This window comes from Argopecten irradians, chromosome 2 (genome assembly GCF_041381155.1).
Source record: "Argopecten irradians isolate NY chromosome 2, Ai_NY, whole genome shotgun sequence".
NCBI lineage: Eukaryota > Metazoa > Mollusca > Bivalvia > Pectinida > Pectinidae > Argopecten > Argopecten irradians.
This window is the reverse complement of record NC_091135.1, coordinates 49,934,914-49,956,386: the sequence shown is the minus strand read 5'-3', so window position 1 is coordinate 49,956,386 and position 21,473 is coordinate 49,934,914. Positions and strand designations below refer to the sequence as shown.

At 40.5% G+C, this 21,473-nt stretch overlaps 1 protein-coding gene across 1 annotated transcript in view; it reads right to left on the bottom strand.

Moving 5' to 3' along the window:
* LOC138315818 (low-density lipoprotein receptor-related protein 5-like) overlaps positions 1-21,162 on the bottom strand; it is a 130,995-nt gene extending 109,833 nt beyond the window's left edge. The window contains exon 1 of the mRNA XM_069257106.1: positions 20,530-21,162. Coding sequence (XP_069113207.1) covers positions 20,530-20,617 — 88 coding nt within the window. The 5' untranslated portion in view covers positions 20,618-21,162. The remainder of the gene's footprint in view (positions 1-20,529) is intronic.
* Between the last annotated feature and the right edge of the window lie 311 nt (positions 21,163-21,473).

Below are 21,473 nucleotides of genomic sequence, written 5' to 3'. Positions count from 1 at the left end.
AACCTCTTAACATGCCTTTGTAGAAACAGCAATTAAACTTGGGAGAGAAAATTAACGAATGTTTAACTCATAGCTCATAATTACATTATAATAAACACATGTTTACGATGATTCATTTTTTTTCTTTTAAAGAATTTTTAAAATCTTGTTAAAATCTAAATGAGTCAGAGGTTTGGTTTAAAGTACAAGTGTTCCACAACGGTATAGGGACAGGTTACTAATGTTTAATTAGATAGAGTCAGAATTTCTGTATTTGTTGCTGTGGTTTGTGCATGCGGTGTGTATTCCTTGGGGATTTCAAATTATAACTGTAGTTTTTTAACTAAACTTTATTTACCAGATTATGATATATATATACAAATTGAAAATAAATACATGTCTGGTAAATTGTTAAGCCACAGTGAAACACATCCTTCAATATTTTCTTTAACCTAACCTAGACTGGTCTGTGGCTTTAGATAGAGGATCTTAAAAAATGTATATATAAATTACCTGGTAACCAAATGGTAACCAAGGTTTCACCATTCCACCAAGGCCCAAAGGTGTCTGCTACATAGGTATCATTTATCTTTTTTATAAAATTAATTCTTCTAAAATTGGCATATACAACCAGAGTCCACCTGAATATATATTTTTTTAAAGACTTCAAATTTCTTCAATTGTTACTTTTCATTTAGAAATGCTTGGCTTGAGATTTTACTCGTTTTTTACACGAGTGGAATCATTGAGACCTATATATATAGTCCTTTGTGTATATTTCACTGTGAGGTACCAGATCATCCATGCATCCTGGTAGATAGTTAAAGATTCCTGACCCAGCAGTTTCCTCACCAAAGATATAACACATCAATGCCAGCAAGTCCAACACTGATTCCCCATTATTATAAATAGAAACAAAGGCAAAATTCAATATCAAAACTAATGTGTCTGTTCTTAATGTCTTTCTCTATGGAAATGCAGAAACAGTTCATTTTTCATTTCAAAGAAAGCATAAATAACATAAATGTGATATTTAAATACTTGCTATTCAGGAGGAGAATTCTGCTCTTTTATAAATGTTAAAACTATTATTTTGTCAGACGATGTTTTGAATCAGCTATCTGTTCTCCACACGTTGTGGGTATAAATATCCCATAATAGTCATTATTTTGCCTCCGTACAGTCATTTCTGACAGACACACATTTTCTACCAAGTCATGATGAAGGCAATCGGTGGTATAACTTAACCGTATTCATAAAACCTAACCGCCTCAATGGTCTGAGGTGAAAACCAATCTGAAAAAATAAAACATACCGGTACCATTATCATTGCTATTGGCACTCACATGTGTATGGCCAATGGGAGGAAAGTGAGGACTCTGTATACGGCCAATGGAAGATAAGTGAGGACTCTGTATATTAAGTCAGATGGTTTTATTTAACAATTACCATGTATCAAATATTTCATCGAAAATATTTTGTGGATTATGAAGAGAGTTTCTGACCATAATAAATACTTTAGGTCATAAGACATCTACACATGACTTATTATGAATTGTGGTCAATAAAGATTATTGTTTGGCGATGTGTGCAAAATTGTACATACTTCCTTGTGACAATTTTGCCAAGATACTACAGAATCTAACAACAAATAGAGTAGTTATTATCATGATGAAAATCAGCAAACCAGCCATTCTAACTATACTCTGGTTCACCTTAGCCAAGGGACACAACCCAGTGCCTTTCTCACATTGGCAAGGTTTATTGGTAATCCTGTAAATTTTTGGCTTTTTCGTTACTAGTTGGACATTTGTTATAGACATCAAAAAGGTGACGAAACAAACTTTTGGGTTGTTTTGTTATCAAAATAATCTGAACATTTGTTTATGTTAGAGGTAAAGTGTTTCAACTGTTAGAACAATCATCACAGAATCACGAGATAAACCTACCACAATTGCAGGAGATCCACTGGGAATTCAAAACTATCCAAGCCTAAGAATATAGCTGATATGCAAGATTAGTTTCACCATATATCACATGGGACTCTATAGGTAAACAGGCTGCAGTAGCTACCACTAACATGAGAAACTTAGACAATAAAAGATCAACATGTCTGCCCTCTATCTACAGACAGCAAGATAATACTGTGCCTCTGTTTTTTTACCCCAACTTTCTGAAATTGCTGTTGTTTTTATGAATCAATAAGATCAGAAAAAAAAATCAAAAAAATTTCAATCATCCGATCTTGAGCTAAATAAAGAGGCTTTGCGATAAAAAACAACATTGTTTCTCATGTTAAACCTAGAAATACCATGATATATTTCGTAAATTTTTATGACTGTGATGGGAAAGCGATTACAAACTTCACTCCTCAAACCCACTTGAAACTTTCCCTCAAAATTGTTGGGTAAAAAATTTCAAGGTCCTACCGCAATGCCTTTAAATCGAAGAAAAAATTCCCCAAACAATATTTTCAATTGTGTTGAAAGGAATGGCGGAAACAAAAAGATATTAACATCATGTTGATTTCTTGAGGTGTTTTTATTTCAATGTGACATTTTAAGAGAAAAGTTTGAATCCTTTAAGTGCATAAAGCCCTATCTGTTCTCAGCATGTACAGCAATGGTTGAATAGTTTGGTAATATCTATAGCAGAATGAGAACTTTCTATAAGCACAAAGTTGTTTCTTCATGAGCTTTGAGAACAATTTGATATAGACCAAATGAAATGAATGTTGTGGAGCACTCGGAGGTATGGCAGTGGGGTTTTATAAAGAGAACTGTTAAGGAGTTCTGTACCAAATCAATATGTGTACATGTTGCAGTGCTGCTGTATCAATATCCGATGACTGTTGTCTAAAATGTTGAATCAGATTGGATGTCTGTGAAAAGATATTCCTGCAACAGCTGCTCTTACTCTCAATCAACATAGAAGTGGAGGTTTTTTCTGTCTCATGAATCTTGATGGGTATTTTACTCATGGTAATTATATTCATATCTCTACTCTATCTGAAGGTTTTACAGTTATTGATTTGTCCATTATTAGGTCCCTTAAAAACAATCCATGAATATTTTAATTTCTCTTACAAAGTCAGCAATGCCAAAATGTTTTCTAGGACAATCTGTGTCTCCACCACAACAGAAATCCAGAGTCCAAACAATAAAATGTTATGATGGTGTTATCCTTTAACTGAGACATGTATACTATAATAAAGGGATAGTTGAAGTGGGCAGAATAATTTTTGGATTTATGATATTAAGAGAAAGTTTGCTCATATATACGGTGGCTGATTTATGCCATTTCGTCTTTTTGTCTTTTCGCCCCGAAAAAACGAAAATTAACAAACCTTGATTTTCATCTTTTCGCCCCAAAAAGACGAAAATTAGCCAACCTTAAATTTTGTCTTTTCGTTTTCCGGTCTAGTGTGGAAGCCGTTTAGATGCTTTTTTATGTTATTGACTTTAATTGTTCAATATGGAAGCATCAAAGTAGTTTATGATAACAATCAATTTATTAAATTGATAAGTATTACCAGGTGCTTCATCAATAACTAAGATTAGAAGTATTAAAACAGGAGTACACATGTATGTTTCGGGGCAAAAAGACAAAAAAAAAAAAAATTAAGTATATCATCTTTTTGTGGCGAAATAACAAAAAGACGAAATGGCATAAAATCAGCTACCGTACATATACATCAATTCCTCATTCCTTTTTTTTCCGCAATATACAACAACTACATGTATAAACATTCCAGCTATGCAAGAAGGAATGACGTTTCATTGAATATTATCTATTACTTTTTATAACTGGAATTTAAAATTAGATTCTGAGAACCAGTATTTAAATTGAGGTTTATAACCTGATAAGAGCCATGGTAAGTACTTCAGTTTCACATTCTCTCCAAAATTTACCTCACTGTAATCAAATTCTCAATATAAATTGTATAAAAGTCAGCAATGCCTCTTTGAAGGAAGGTTACAACACAGCCAGTGGAAAGCCCTGATCGTATGATATTTACAATGTGTGTAAAGATACTAGGAGTGAAAGGGAACATTGCACTGCAGATAAACATGCCAGTTTAACCACATCACACAAAGATAGCTATTACAACTCTCAGGCTTAGATATTTCCATCATTCCTAACATCTGAAATATCTACTAATAGACCTTAAATTTTCAAACAGTTGTTACAATTCAGGAGATGTTTTTTTCTGGTTGGAAGACTCAGAGATTTATATACACCAGTTTAAATTTGCTGAACCTGATAACAGGAATTACAGTCATTGTCAACAACTGAATAAACAATTGTTCTATACTTACGTCCAGCAGATACCACTAGGTCTATACTATAGTAGGTATATTTGACAGCTATGAAGGTTTTTTTTTTTTTTTTTTTTTCAATCCCTCCTACAGTTGCAGTTTCAATAAACATCAAAGATACCGCAATTTTCAATCTGCCATGTTTTTACAACAACAAACAAGAGATCCCTGAGGGATCTTGGCACCTCCAAAGAATGATCTTTGTCTGACAATGGAAAGAGGGATCTTTTTCTGCTTTTCAAAGTTTTACTACATATTACTACTTATGAAATTTGGGAAAGATCCCTTCAGTACTTTCTGAGATATATAACAGTAACAAACTTCAATTATCAAGATCCAAGATGGCTACCTGTTGGCCATCTTGTTAACTGATCAGTCCCAAAATGCAATATGCACAACTAGACTCCTAGGGGAACCTGCACATGAAATTTGAGACAGATCCCTTTAGTAATTTCTGAGAAATAGCAGTAACAAAAAATAAACTTCAAATACTAAAATCAAAGATGGCTCCCAGTCAGCCATCTTGTTGAACGATTTGTCCCAAAATGTAATAAGCTCAACAAGGGCCCTAGGGAAAACCTACATATGAAATTTGAGACTGATCCCTTCAGTACTTTTTGAGAAATAGCAGTAACAAACATCAACTGCCAAAATCCAAGATGGCTGCCTGGCGGCCATATTGATTATCTGATAGGTCAGAAAATCAGCATGACACTTTTATGGGCCTAGAGAAACCTACATCTAAAATTTGAGACAGATCCCTTTAGGACTTTCTGAGAAATAGTATTAACAAACATCAACTGCGAAAATCCCAGATGGCTGCCTTTCGGCCATATTGTTCTTCTGATCAGTCTGAAAATCAGCACGACACTCCTACGACCCTATGGAAAACCTACATATGAAATTTGAGACAGATCCCTTCAGTACTTTCTGAGAAATAGTGGTAACATGCATTGTTTACGAATGGACCACAGACCACAGAGGAAATGCAATTTGAATAGCCCGCCATCATCAGATGGCAGGCTTAAAAACATCATTAAAGTAAGAACAAGTTTTCTTGTTATTGGAGAAATTTAATTAACCATTTTTCCAGTATTACATTATAGTTTTTTTTTCTACTTTGTAACCATTATTTTAAAGTTCAAGGTCTTTATATCACAAAACTAAGTAATGACTGTCCTTCTGTTGTGACCTTCACACACAGGACCTTTACCTCAATTTTACAGATGGCAAAATGGTCTCCAGTTTAAAGTTTAAGCTTTACAGGCCTATAACCTTTCCGAAACAAAAAAAAAGTTGAGGTTACTGTACCAAACAAAATGCAAGATTATCTGCACAATCAATGTTAAATAATGAAGATTTATTTCGCTGTTATGCTGTCTGGCGCAGTGATAGTCAAATAACAGCCTGTAATTAGGACAACAGCAGGAAGCATAATACAACCCATGTTATGAAAATCAACATTGAATTGATATCAATTAAATTGTCCAAAATGTGATGATTAGTGAAACATTAACATAAAGCTAATCACTTTTGCACCTCTACAAAATTATAAATCTCGCTTAACATTCCAATTAAAAAATAGAAGCTGTTTCGGATAGGTAGTGGACCTTAAAATAGCTCCAACACGGAGACTATACCTCAGATTGACCTTCCTTTAAGTCACCAATTACCATGACAAAAAGAAGACTATTTTTAAGTCTACGATTACCATGACAATAAGAGGACTATTACCTCAGATTGACCTTAGTTTAAGTCACCAATTACCATGACAACAAGGAAACTATACCTCAGACTGACCTGAGTTTAAGTCACCAATTACCATGACAACAAGAAGACTATTACTTCAGATCGACCTAAGTTTAAGGTTTACTTGATATACAGTAACACAGTTATAACAAACCTCTGGCGACCAACAAAATAACTCTGTTATAAGTATAGATTGTTATACAGAAAATGCACATATATTATGGGAACTTTAAAGGGGGGGGATTACTATATATAATCATGAATTTGTTGTAAGCGTGTTCATTAAAAAGCTGTTTTACTGTATCTTGGTTTAAGCCATCAGTTGCTAACATACCTACAATTAGCCCTAGCTCAACACTGAGGACCAAGAGTGATCAAACAAAGTCAAAGTTATTCTCCAGAAAATTTAAATTCACCTTCCTGTGTTAGAACATGGTTCATCACTTTCTATCTTGCTGACCATTATATTTCCTCAGATACCTTTTAGCAGATAAACCAGACAAGCCTTCGGGACACAAATCCTGTGGCAGTTAGGACCAAGCTTAAGTGTTTCGTGATGGGACTTGGTAAATGTCGTAGTCTGAAGCATTGATGGAGGCTTCAATGGATACAGTGTCTTATGTGGACCCTCCGAACTTAATTAGGCAAAGATAGAGCGGAGAGGAGGTTTTCTATCCTAAATACTCAAGTGCTCGCAAATTGTCGTGGAACCATAATAATGGAAACTTGTGGAGGCCAATTTATGTCATATGGCATTATCATCAGTGTCTGGTCCTCGCAAAACAATAACACAGATGTAATTTTGTGACAACAACCTTCTGATCTATGTGTCTGACAGTCGGTAGAAAATCAACGGCATGACCTGTATGTATGCTATTACTAAGTCGCATCTCAAATGTTTGGCCATTTGAGCGCTTATGCACATCGTCTGACACAGAATTTTCACAAACATCATCCGACCATTAGGATTCACTCTCACTTTAAAAGCTTCAGTATTTATATCAAAGCTCTGTTTCACAGAAACAATATCTACTTTTATTTATTGAGCCATATAACATTACGGCTGGGATTCCTTGTATTAACGTAGCTAGCAGAGATCAAACGAGACAAATTAGGTGTCACATCTAATCCTGATCAATCGTTGGTGTTGAGTGGTTCCATGTAAGTCAGTGACATCTATTGACCAAATGAACATCTAAATTGATTGAAAGGGTCTGTATAATGGACTTAGCAGTTCATTTATCAAGATGCTTTTGAAAACGGAAAATGGACCTTAGGGTCTGAATTAGCAAAGCTATCACTGACAAACTCATTAGTTGATTCCCAGATATTTCATAAAGGCGTAGGAGTAAACAGCATGGTGGAATTTCTTTTTGCCTTTGTGTTAAGGTCAAATTAACAGCTAGTGTCAATGGACATGTAACTGGGAAGGAGAAAATATAGTGGATATACTGGGGCTTTAACCTGGGACCTCTGAACACTAACCAGATGCTCTATCAAGGAGATTAACCTGGTCATAGATGATCAACCAAGTCCAATTCTGCTATATAACTCACTCATTTTGCTAAGTTTCACCCTCAAAGTCACACAACACCATTATACTACCACCATGGGTATCCAAATGGGCACCAATTCTGTAACAGGAGAGAGAAAAAAGTAGCAGCCAGATTATGGCTTGAATCCTGGACATCCAAATACAAGACTACTGATTGAGATATACATGGTCACCAATGTTTGAACTAGTTCAATCCTGCTATACATACCTAAATGAGATCCCAGGTTCTGATGGGGGAGGCATCAGAGTTCTCTGGAAAAACCACTGACCAACTATGCAGCTCTGCCAGATAGACCTTTTAATCAGTTACCCAGTGAGGAAGGCCAGAATACCATGCTTTTCAAAGCTTTGCATTGCTCATTTCATTTCTTGCATTTTAAGATAGATCCCATATACATTGTACTCATTATGATGTTCAAAGCCTCAAAAAACATAATGAAGAACACCTAGATAGGCTAAATGAGGTCAAGGATAAAATGTAGGTCACAGTAACCCGACTCTGGTACATGACATACGTGTATCGGCTTACCAAGATGAACCCAAACACAAATTTCATTTCAGTAATACGTTACCATAACTTTAGTATGCAAATACGCTACCTACACCCATCTTTGTAGCCCCAACAAACATAAGATTTGAGAATCCCGTCTCCCTACCGTACCTCATCTCGTACTCGACGAGAGTAACATAGAGTGGTCTCCCTTCCTCTTTCCTTTATGGCGCTACACAGCTCGGACGGCAATTGCATTGTGTCTATTTCGTTTCGCTGTTAGGTCCATTTATTTGACGTTTTAGTCAAATTTTTTCACACATTCAGTTGTGTGTTTACCCATCTGCCCTGTGTTGTTTTCTTTTTGTACTGTCATTCGTTTTTTGTGCCTTTTTCGGCCGTTTTTTGACTGTTCCACGTGCTTGCCGGTGTTCCGTGCGATCCGTCATTACTGGTGACGTCTCGCTGTTTCCGGTTTGTTTACGTTTGTTTTTGTTCGGTTTTTCGTCGCTGAGGCTTTGTTGCCGTTGTTATTAGGTAAGATTTGTGTCACCTAACACTGTTTTTTACGGGTTTAGCGTGTGTTGCTTATATTTTACGTTTTTGACGTAATTTTCTTACCTTGTTTACGTAATTGTCGTTGTAATGCCTGGTATGTCCCGCTCGGGTCAGCGTCAGGGGTCTGCTCATGGGTGTTCCCATTTCTATGAGGAACGGGACCCACATGATGCATGTCCCCTATGTCGCCCTTGTCATGAGTCCTCTCCTTGTGAACTTTGTCCAGTTGGAGAGGCTCTTGGCCAGGCCGGCATTACACCAAGGCGATCTTCGTCCTCCCGTAAGAGGGATTCGTCCTCATCTTACGGGAGGAGAAGGAAGCAGGCTTCTAGTTCTGTTTCTGTTCCTGTCTCGGTAGTTCCTGTCTCTACAGGTTCTTCTCGAGATCAGGGGGTGGTCCCTCCTGTCCAGGATGTTCCTGGAGTAGGGGAGGGGCAGCCTGACCCTGACGTTTCTCGGTCTAGGGTCGAATTGGCTGGGAATGCTCGTAAGCTTCCATGCTTGCCTTCGGGTAGGGACTACCAGCCGCCGGTCTCTGACGTTGTCAGCGGCTCCGGCATTCCAGGTGGTGTTGCTGTTGGGGGCGGTCTTGATGCCGGACCTATTCGTCCGAGTTTGGGTTCAGGGACTACAGACTTCCTTTCTGGTTTGTCCGTTTCCACTGGGATTAGTGATGCGCAGCTCTCTAATCCCGGCATCAATTCTGGTCCAACTTTCCCTCCCGTCCAGTTACCTGGTCCCGGTCCTATTAGGTCCGCTCCTGAGTGTGCTGGCTCGGTTTTCCCAGGGGGTCATCCTCAGGGTCCTGGGTTTGTTGGTCAGGTGTCCGATTTTCGGCCTCCTTTTTCCCCCTGGCTTAGGGTATACGGGTGCCTGCGGGCAACCATCCTTGGGCCCCCCAAACCAGCCTGCGGATGGTTTTGGGTTTCAGCAGCATCCCGGCAGTTATGGGCCTAGCCCATACATGTCCGGGTTTCCACTTGGAGGGAGTGGTGGTCCAACCTCGTCCTTTGGTCAGGTTGGCCAGCCCCAGTCTCAGGCAGGCCAGTTTGGCCAGTTCTGGGGTCACTCCCAACCCACGGGACCTTTTCCGTATTTTCAGGGATACGGTTTTAACCCCATGGCTATTCCTTCTTGGAACCCTTGGGGTTTGGTCTCTCCCTCGCGGAGACCTGTCAGCGGTTCGGTTGCTCCCCCCCAACCTACTGCTGCTTCGGGTGCCGGTCCTAGAAAGGTTCGCCGGACCTTTAGGACTTCTGCTTCTCGTGCAGTCCCGTTTGTCTCCGAGTCCAAGGGTCGAGCTTCGACCGTTAGGTCGAAGCCCTCAGCTTCTGTGGTTAGGAGTTCGGCTCCTAAACGCCACTTGTTGGAGCCTGCTCAGGAGAGTTTTCCTGAGTCTGTCTCTTTTGCTGGCCCTTTTCTCCCCGTTGGGACCTCGGGTCCAGGCAACGAGGAGGATATGGACTGTGAGGTCGTGGGTTCGGCAGAGGATGATGATGTTGTTCATCTCTCCCCTGGCTGCTCCGATATTGACCAATCTGGTTTGTCGGATGCAGATCCTCAGGTTGAAGATTTCCAGGAGGAGGGTGACCTCGAGGCTGCTGAGGTGGATGCCCAGCAGGTTTTGTCTGGGATGCGGGCCCTTAGGGCCGATGTATCTCGGATTCTCGGGGCGGAGGTTTGCCCACCACCTTCCGCATCATCCATCCCGGAGTCCACCACCCTTTTGGGTTCTTTGGTGGCTCCACGGGCATCTGCTCAGTCAGATCGCTCACTGCCAGAAGGCACTATTGTGTCTTCAGCTCTGGCCACTGCCCAGTCTCGAGTTATGGAGAAGAATTCTTCTTCATCTCGCACGCCTGGGTTTGCCGGTTTGCAGCTCAGTGTTGGTGATTTATCAGAGGTTCAGGCCTCTGATTATGCCATTCACGATGGACTGCTGTCCTCTCAGCCAGCTAAGCTGGAGTCTAGAGAATTGGCAGCTTGGCCCGGCAAGTCAGTGGACCAGGTGGTGTTCGGCTCCAAGGAGCACCACAAGATGGAGAGGCTGCTGCGCCTTTCCATTCAAATTCTGTCTTATATAGACTTTCTGACGGTTAGTCTATATAGGGTATCCGATGTGCCTGAGAGTCGGATATCTGAGACAGAGCAGGCCGACATTCAGGACAGAGTTACCTCTGCCCTGAACAGGGCATTGAGAGCCTTGGCGTCTTTACAGGTGTCATTGCTCGCCAATGTCTTGTTGGCTAGGCGTTTTTCTGTGTTGAAAAACCGCCCGGTCGAAGAACCTTACCGGTCCCGATTGTTGACTGCCCCCTTCTCTGGGTCCACTCTTTTTGGAGGGACTCTTCCTTCTGTTCAGAAGGATTTGAAGGAGGACTCGGTCGCTTCTGCCCTTCTTTTGAAGAGATTGCAGACCGTGAAGGCCAGTATCTCCCAGGGGTCCGTGCCTCCCAAGAAGAAGGCTAGAACTTCAGCTCCTCAGTCTACTGCACAGCCGAAGTCGAAGCCTTACTTCAAGGGCAACAAGGGGAAGGGTAAGAAGGGCAAGAACCCTCCTGGGGGTAAGAAGAAGAGTTCCTGACTCTTTTTCCCCCTCCTTGGCCATTCCAGACGAGGGGTCTGTTTCTGGAGGACTCCGCTCCTCCAGTTTTAGATTCCGGTCCTTCTCCCGCAGGATTCAGTTTCGGGTTAGGAAGCGATTCTCCCGCCTGGGAGGGTCTCGATCTTCCTCGTCCCGATCTTCCTGTAGGAGGTCGTCTGTCCTTCTTCCTCCCAGAGTGGAAGGAAATCACAGAGGACACATGGGCCTTGTCTGTGGTCAAGGAGGGGTTGGGCATTCCCCTCTTGCGGGATCCGCCCTTGGCATCAAGACCTATCTTCTTCCCTCCTCCGGGGGATCCAGAAAAGGCACTTGCCATCCAGGAGGAAGTAAGGACCATGCTTTTAAAGGGCGCGGTCGAGGAGGTGCCTATGGTGGAATGCACTCCAGGCTTTTATTCCAGAATGTTTCTGGTTCGGAAAAAGTCCGGAGCTTGGCGTCCCATCATAGATCTAAGTGCCTTCAACAGGCACGTAGATTCTCCTCACTTCAAGATGGAGACTCCACGGAGCATCATAGCTTCGGTGAGAGAGGGGATGTGGGCTACTTCAGTAGATCTGAAGGATGCCTACTTCCACATTCCCATCAAGAAGTCGGCACGGAAATTCCTCCGTTTCACTTGCAACGGGAAGGTTTTTCAGTTCCGGGCCATGCCTTTCGGGCTCACGACAGCTCCTTTGGTTTTCACCAAGCTGCTGCAGGTTGTCGTGGGGTTTCTGCACTCCAGGGGAATAGATGTTCACATCTATTTCGACGATTCCCTCATGCTCCACCTAGTGCGGGAATCTTTGGTGCAGAACACCCGTCTGGTCCTGAAACTTTTGCTCAAAGTCGGCTTCATTCCTTCCAGAGAGAAGTCCGAGGTCTCCCCTTCTCGAGACTTTGTCTTCCTGGGAAACCGTTTCAACACGGTTCAGGGCATTGCCCTTCCACCTTTGGAGAAGTTCGAGAAGGCCAGAGATCTTGCTCTGACCTTCATCAGTTGGTCACACGTCCAGGTGCGTTGGTTTCTCAGTTTTCTGGGTTATCTCAACTCCCTGGCAGATGTAGTCCCCCTTGGGAGACTTCACATCAGACCTCTCCAGATGTTTCTCCTCGCGAACTGGGTTCCTGCCAGCAGGGAATGGGAGGCTTGGCTTCCTCTCAACCAGTCCGTGAAGGAGTTTGCACGGTGGTGGACTCTCAAAGACAATGTTCTACAGGGGGTTCCGTTGTCCAAGCCAGCTCCCACCATGACCTTGTTCACGGACGCGTCCATGACAGGTTGGGGGGCTTACCTCGATGGCCATTGCCGGTCGGGGGAATGGTCTGGGGATCAGCTCTCCGAGCACATCAATGTGCTGGAGATGAGGGCTGTTCTGTTGGCTTTGCAGGCTTTTCGAAAGATTCTGCATTCCAAGGTGGTTTGTGTGGCTACGGACAACTCTACAGTTGTCGCGTATCTGGAGAGACAGGGGGGGACAAGGTCCCACGTCCTTTGTGCCCTCGCTATCCGTGTTCTTCTTCTCTGTCAGGAAATGCAGTTGACTATTCTAGTCAAGCATCTTCCAGGCAGGTTGAATGTTCTGGCGGATACTCTCTCCAGGCGCCGCCAGCCGGTTCTGACAGAATGGCAACTAAATCCCTCGATCTTCGAGGGCATTTGTCAGGTGTGGGACAGGCCTCATATAGACCTTTTCGCCACTTCCCTGAACAATCAGCTGCCAACCTTTGTCTCTCCGGTGCCAGACCAATTGGCTTGGGCTGTGGACGCGCTGTCTCTGGATTGGGAGGGGATGCAGGCTTATGCATTCCCTCCATTCAACCTGGTGGGCAGGGTTCTACAGAAGTTTCGGACGCATCATTGCTCCCTCCTTCTGATAGCGCCCCTGTGGCCGAGACAACCATGGTTTCCGGAGCTATTGTCGTTTCTGGTGGATGTTCCTCTGGTTCTTCCACTCAGATCCAATCTCCTGCGCCAGCCTCGGTCACGGACGATGCATTCACGTCCCGAGATCCTCCACCTTCACGCGTGGAAGCTATCTCAGGAGGCCTCGCTCAGGCAGGTTTTTTCTTCGGACGTGTCAGCCCGCATCGCCCGATCAATTAGGTCTTCCTCTTCTGCCGTCTACCAGTCACGCTGGAAGATCTTCTGTGATTGGTGTATCGGCAGGAAGATTGATCCGATCAAGGCTTCTGTCCAGCTGATTGCAGATTTCCTTCTCTTTTTATTTAGGGAACGGAATCTCGCCTCTGGTACAATTGCGGGATACCGCACGGCTATTGCCAGTGTACTGTCTTTTCATGATAGGCGAGAGGTAGGTTCTTCCACCTCGTTGTCTGCTTTGATTAGGGGCTTCAGTCTGGACAGGCCTAGGGTACGGCAGTTAGCTCCACAGTGGAACCTAGCTCTTGTGTTAGAGTCACTGAAGGGGGCTCCTTATGAGCCTTTGGGGTCTGTCTCCCTAAAGTTTTTAACTTTTAAGACTGTCTTCCTGCTTGCCCTTGCCTCAGGCCGTAGGAGGAGTGATATCCATGCTTTGTCTGTTCACTCTTCGTGCCTTCGTTGGGCCAGAGATAGCTCTGCCGTTACCCTTCTCACTGATCCTGCCTTTTTGGCAAAGAATCAGGTTCCTGGTTTTTCGCCCGATCCCATTAGGATTCCTTCCTTGACAGTCTCTGTTGAGTCTGAGGAGAATGATCAGTTGCTGTGCCCCTGTCGAGCACTTAGGTTTTACCTTGATAAAACTAGGGGGGGGCGAGGTACTCGATCTCGTCTATTCTTGCCCATTAAACAGGGTCAGCAGGATATCTCCTCCCAATCCATTTCCAGATGGATATGTCAGGTGATCAAGATTGCTTATGAGCTATCTAATGATCTATCTCGGGCGAAATGTAAGGTGAGGGCTCATGAGGTTAGAGCCCTTGTAGCTTCTTTGGCTCTCCTAAATGGGTCCTCATTCCAGGACATCATGTCTGCTGCCTTTTGGCGTGGTCAGTCTACTTTCACTGACTTTTACCTCCGGTCCCTGTCCTCTCATTCTGAGGGACTGTTTTCCTTGGGTCCAGTTGTGGCGGCTCAGTCTGTGACTGTTCCTCCGCCCTAGACATGGTATTTATTTTTGGTTTTAACTGTATGCGGGCAGGCATCACGATGGTACTCCTCTTTTCTCTGGGAGGTATTCCATTTTTTATCCCTTTCCTTCGGGGGGTTCCTGGAACCCCTTTTTATTCTCCCTACTGGGGCTTGTCTCCTGGATTTGACGTTTGATTGGGCTGCCTGGCTTCGGACTCTCCACTACGGTAAGACGAATTCGCATACTAAAGTTATGGTAACGTATTACTGAAATGAAATTGAGGTTTTTCAATGTAAAACCAATTTTCATGATGTAATACTTACCATAACTTTATGGAGTCCCACCCTTCTGTTTCCTCCCCTTTCCTCCTCAGCCATTTTGCCCCTGTGGCTCCATAAAGGGTTTTTGAGGAAGGGAGACCACTCTATGTTACTCTCGTCGAGTACGAGATGAGTATGAGGTACGGTAGGGAGACGGGATTCTCAAATCTTATGTTTGTTGGGGCTACAAAGATGGGTGTAGGTAGCGTATTTGCATACTAAAGTTATGGTAAGTATTACATCATGAAAATTGGTTTTACATTGAACCCAAACACAAAGTTTATTACGATATGCAGAAGCAATTCTATAAAATGAGATCAAAAGTCAAGATTATGTCATAATGTTCTTGATTTAAGTGGTACTTGACGCACACTGTCATCTAAATAGAACTATTTACCAAGTTTGAAGTTTCAATTCCTTATGATTTAAAGCTAAAAGTTTGGGCAAGATAATTTACAAATTAAAGGAACAAAGGATGGACTGTAGAATGAATGCAAAAAACCGTGTAATCCTCCCCATCCCCTCCCTTCCACAGGTCTCCACTAATTCTCTACATAGATTTTCTCTGATCTCATACAGAAAAATCATTTCTGACATTCAAATCTTCAGTATACCAGTTGAAACATCATCACACAAAATTATAACATCCCAAAAACTTTGTGAAATCATTTCACGGTACAAGATCAATAGAAATTTATACAAGATAGCAATCTGCAAAAAACATCTCTTTCCGAACAACTCATCACAAAACAAATTAATTCTTTTGACAGTTACTTGATCAATTGCACAATTTTCTAAACAAGTTGTAAATGCTCCCTGCGGCCTTAATCAAATCTATTATCTACAGATCAAACCCCTACCCCAGTAATACATCACTATACGTCCAGACAAACACGGTTAATGTTTAAAAAAGGTCAAAAAGATGAGCAGCGGATATCAGCAGCAAGTTTACATTAGTCACCCGGGTCTATAGCCTAAACATGTGCCGAGCAAACAAATAAAGTATGGCCTCGGTTTTTTTGTCAGGACGGTCCTAGTATTGGAAATTTGAGGAACCGTGAATCACTATGCTACAAGTCTCCTGTCATTTCTTTTCACATGTCTTGTAAAAACAAATTTGGAAAATTTCCAATAATGTTGCATGACATCATTTAAAGGGACTTACAGCAGTTTTATCTTAAGAAACATTACTCATTTTGGCCTCCCAACAATGAACTGAAACACATCAAAGTGCAGTTGCAGTTGCAGTTATGTCTCTGAACCAATCCAGCTATAGTGTAAAATTTGAGACTAAACCCATTCTCTCAACACATTACTATATGGCTGAACCTGTGTCCTGCTCCAATACCAAACTCTGTTTCACTGCTGTCAGGGAGTTGTGCCCTAATGACAAGAGATTCGATATCCTGTGATTATGAAGGCTCAGTCTTTGAATTCCAAGGAGATAATAGCACACTTTGAGGACTGGCTACTAGTTTCTAGACCATTACAATCATCAATAGCATTGGGTTTTTATGTTTGATCTGATTATCCAGCTTCAAGCTAGAGGGATATAATCCACAGTGTAATTTTCCACTTTTAAACTATGGGGAGATAATCGATGATCTGATTCCCCAGCTTCAAGTTAGGGGGAGATAATCCATGGTCTGATTTTCAGCTTCAAACTAGGGGGAGATCAATCAAGTTTCAAACCAAAGGGAGATAATCTATCATTAAAGTTCCAAACTTCAAACTAAGAGGAGATAATCTACAGTTTGATTATGCTTCTAAATCTCCAGCTTTAACTTAAGGGTGATAATCTAGTATCAAACATAAATTAGATTATTTGGTGGCCAATGTACTCGGACACTATCCATTAACAATTCCATTTTCATTCCATTGCTGAGATAAAGATACAGGTTAGTTCTGTTTCAAATACCTAAAACATTTGCATGATCTTATCATATATAGGTACAAAAAATGAAGAGTTCTATTCATTTTTTATCAGAATATGTATGTTTTATCTCAATGATATCAAAACTTATCTCACACATATTTTCATTCCATCATTTTTTACTTGCTATCAAATTTAAAACATTTACACGGAATTCAGTTTAACCTCTAGACATTTCATAGCAGATTTCCTTTACAGTCAGACAGATACATAGTGTACATGTAAAACTATAGGCTGATAGGTATAAATACATTTATGGTGTTCACTAAGGTGACACGTTATAGTCTTCAAAAATATAAAAATAAAAACATTCAAATACACTTTATTCCTGATACTCCCTTTTCTGTAGAAGTTCCTGATTTCCAAAAGACCAATTATGACATTTTTTTTTATTTCCAAAAGACCAATTATGACATTTTTTTTTTTATTTCCAAAAGACCAATTATGACATTTTTTTTTTTATTTCCAAAAGACCAATTATGACATTTTTTTTTATTTCCAAAAGACCAATTATGACAATTTTTTTTAATTCATTTATAATTTTACATACACTTAACATTCTTGAGTGATATGAATTACTACTGATGAGATATAATGTATCATTTTTTTTTTTAATTTTTTTTTTTTTTTTGGGGGGGGGGGGGTGTTATCTGAATTACACAATTATTTTCCACCAGCAGTTAGAGCTTCATTTTTAACAATTTGGTAATTACTAATTATCTCATACTTATTCCTTAGATAAAATTCTACAAATTCTACACCATCTGCTTGCAAAAATTAAAATACTTTAAAAATCACATATGGTTTCATCAATTTTTAAATACATTTTCATTATTCAAGAAATTGAAAAGATAATAAACAAAGTCTCACATTTTTTGTGCATTGAGACAAAAAACAATTTCAAATTCAGTGAAAATTATCACAAAAGCAGCCATATTTGATTTTTGACTGAGCATATGCGTGTTTAATAGTTAAACAGGGCAGCACATCGTAAATGTGTGATGTACAGTTATAAATCGAACCAAGTAAACTTCCAGTGCTGTCAGATCATCAATAATTGATAATCCACATCTTGAGAAAAAAATGACTCACATACTCTATGTCATTATGTGGGTTTATCTTTTATCAACTTGTCAATAAACTTATATCTGCCTCAGCCTCACAAATGATTATCAGAAATTACACAGCTTTATTGTAGATATATTGCTTTGGCATTTCTTACACTTTATTATTGAATTCTTCAAGATTATGAACTACCATATTTTACCCAATAATTACCCTCAATCTATCTGTGGCCTCAAATTTAATGACTTTCAATCATAATGTAATTTCAATGCAGACTGAAAATATAAATACCATATGTATATATGAATATATATATATATATATGTGGAGTTACTTTATTTCATTTCTCTAGCAAATTGATCTGTTGCTTATTTAACGTAAAAAGTCAAAAACTTTACACCATTACCATCATTGAAAAGTTTGAACATCTAATTTAATTTAAAGTTAAAAATATGAAAAACAATTAATTGCATCCCGAAAAAATTCCATGGAACTATATCCTATACGGAATGGAGTACTGATTGCGCATGCACAAAAGGTGAAATAAATTATTTCATATTAATTTTGTGTTAAATAGGCATGTATATACAAGATTAAACACCAATTATTGTTCAAATGATGAATATTTATTATGCTCTGTCGGCGGTGGAGCATCTTTAAGAAATTAAAAAATTGGATTTCCTTGTTATTTCAGAAGTTTATATAACACAGATTGTCACCTTTGTTTTTTCAATCAATATCCTCTCTTAGTTTGGTTCATTTCAATGAATGGAATATTTTAATCAATGAAATTGCGTTTCCTTTAAGAGAATTATTCCGAGCACTGAGGAAGAGGATTCCATTAACGATGTCCTGTTAACTGGGCTTGATACAACTCAGAAATCATCATTTTAATAGATTCTTGAAAAATGTGGAAATATCTAATTGAATTTCTGTTTCACAATAGTTACATCATATTGATATTCTCAATTTTTGATAAGGCTATACTAGTGTAGAATTTGTTGAGAAAGGGAAGTAAAGCAACATTGTATAATATCATGTAAAGGAAAGTAAAGCAACATTGTATAATATCATGTAAAGGGAAGTAAAGCAACATTGTATAATATCATGTAAAGGAAAGTAAAGCAACATTGTATAATATCATGTAAAGGGAAGTAAAGCAACATTGTATAATATCATGTAAAGGAAAGTAAAGAAACATTGTATAATATCATGTAAAGGAAAGTAAAGCAACATTGTATAATATCATGTAAAGGAAAGTAAAGAAACATTGTATAATATCATGTAAAGGGAAGTAAAGAAACATTGTATAATATCATGTAAAGGAAAGTAAAGCAACATTGTATAATATCATGTAAAGGAAAGTAAAGAAACATTGTATAATATCATGTAAAGGAAAGTAAAGAAACATTGTATAATATCATGTAAAGGGAAGTAAAGCAACATTGTATAATATCATGTAAAGGAAATTACAAAATAATAATAAAAAGATTGATGTTATAAGTAAATCCACATTTTCCCATTCATTTAAGCCTTTATGAAGAAAATTAACAATCTGTAATAACAAAAAAATGAATCATCAAAATTCTATGCCAGATAATAATCGGTTTAAACTGCTGTATTGATAGGTTTTTGTGTTGTTGTTATCAGCAGAGCTGTCAAGTGAGAAGCCTATAGAATAAGTACAATGGACATGTTGACTCATCCACACACTAATAATGGACATCCCCTGTAATAGTACCAAACAAAGGGATGAGGGAAAACAGAATGATAGGTCAGTGTGACAGGGTAGGGAGAGGGTAGGGAGAGGCATTGTTGTAAGGTGGTTGGGAGTGTCCCGGGTAGAGGGAGGTGGGGGTAGGGGATGGTGGGGGTGTCCCGGGTAGAGGGTGGTGGCGGTAGTGGATGGTGGGGGTGTCCGGGGTAGAGGGTGGTGGGGGTAGGGGATGGTGGGGGTGTCCGGGGTAGAGGGTGGTGGGGATGGTGGGGGTGTCCGGGGTAGAGGGTGGTGGGGGTAGGGGATGGTCGGGGTGTCCGGGGTAGGGGATTGTGGGGGTGTCCGGGGTAGAGGGTGGTGGGGATGGTGGGGGTGTCTGGGATAGACGGTGGTGAGGGTAGGGGATTGGGGGGGGGGGGGTGGTCCTGGGTAGAGGGTGGTGGGGATGGTGGGGGTGTCTGGGGTAGATTGTTGTGAGGGTAGGGGATGGTGGAGGTGTCTGGTGTAGGGGGTGGAGGGTAGGGGGTGTCCAGGCAGTGTATGTGGTGAGGATGGGAAAGTGGTAGGAACCATGGTAAGGATGTTAGGTGTGGTGGTGCAGGGTTGGAGAGGGTGTATTGATTCATATCTATAATCATAATTTGAAAAAAAAAAGAAAAAAAAAAAAAGACTTTGATTTGTTCAACTTAAGCTCTTTTTTACATTGCATTTCTGATGCCAGTTTTCAACATTTCAATCTGTTCTAGCAAGGGCCATCATCATAGGATGGATACAATGCATTACTTTCTCTATGATGCTGGAACATTCAATAGAACAATACAGAGGATGTTTGATTGTACATACAAACTATACATTATTTAAAACACCCTCTAGATCTACCACTGACTTGTTATATTTTGTTATCCTCAAATATTTCATATTAACCATCATTCCACAAACTAGTCTTATTTTCCAACAATTCGCTTCTTGGAAGCCCCAGCCTATGGATCTCCGATTACAAGTTCTTGGACTAGAAATATTGGAAATGATTGTAGTCATCTTAAGTTCTCTTTCCTGGTGTGAAATAAGCATGACTTTCAATAATTTTTATTTGCTATATCTAAACGTTATCTTTTAGCCAGTAGAATGTGAAATGGCATACAGCATAGAAAAAAATTATGAAGTATTCAGACATTATAGTACTTACCGTTTGTTGTCTGTCCTAGACATGATAAGACTATGAGCAGCAACCACCAACCCCGGGCTTGTAGGGTGTGGCCCGACCCCACAGTCATATCTTTCTACTGTTGAAATCACATATTATTGATAGAAAATGTTGGCAAATCCTCACAGAATATCACAAACTGATTCCAACTCACGACCCTTGAAACGTCAATGATATAATCCAATGTTTAACAACTTTCCGTTACAGCTTTAACAGGAATCCGCCCGTAGAGGTGTATATATATATATATCACAATGTCCTGTTTCACCTCCCCCGAGACAGACCTTCCTCCTCCTCTCGGGTATATACCACTACGGTCCAGCAGCTGAATCAATCATCAGAGAGAGATGTGCGCGTGGCACAAAGCCCATCAACTAATGACACCGCGTGCTCGCTGTTCGCCATCCATATGCGAGAGGTATGGATTGATTGGCAAATGTACGGGCATTACCTGTACGACAAACAAACAGACAAGGCGCGTGTGACGTGAAATTCCATTCACAATTCTCAGTCTATTTCCCCACTCGTCAGATCCAGGAAGTTTATACCGTCTTATGTTATAAGCAGCACGCGCGTACCGTACGTTGCTAAGGGTGCGCGTGTGTAGTGAGCTATCATCTGTCGTGAGCGTGCCGCGTGCTGTTGTACCATGTTTTTACGCTGAAGTGAATTAATTATGTTTCTGGACAATCTTTTTTTCTTCTGTAACAAATAAATAATCTAACGGCAAATAGCGAGTCTGACGAGAGGCTGAACGTACCCGGACTACCCGGACCACGGGAATTTAGAAATTAATTATAGATCATCATGCATAATCACCTGCCACGGTCGAGTGTGACTTATAATATATACATATAAACAGTCAGAGATTGCCTCTAGTTAAATGTGGAGGTTTGTGATAAATTCATAACGTAAGAACGAAAACG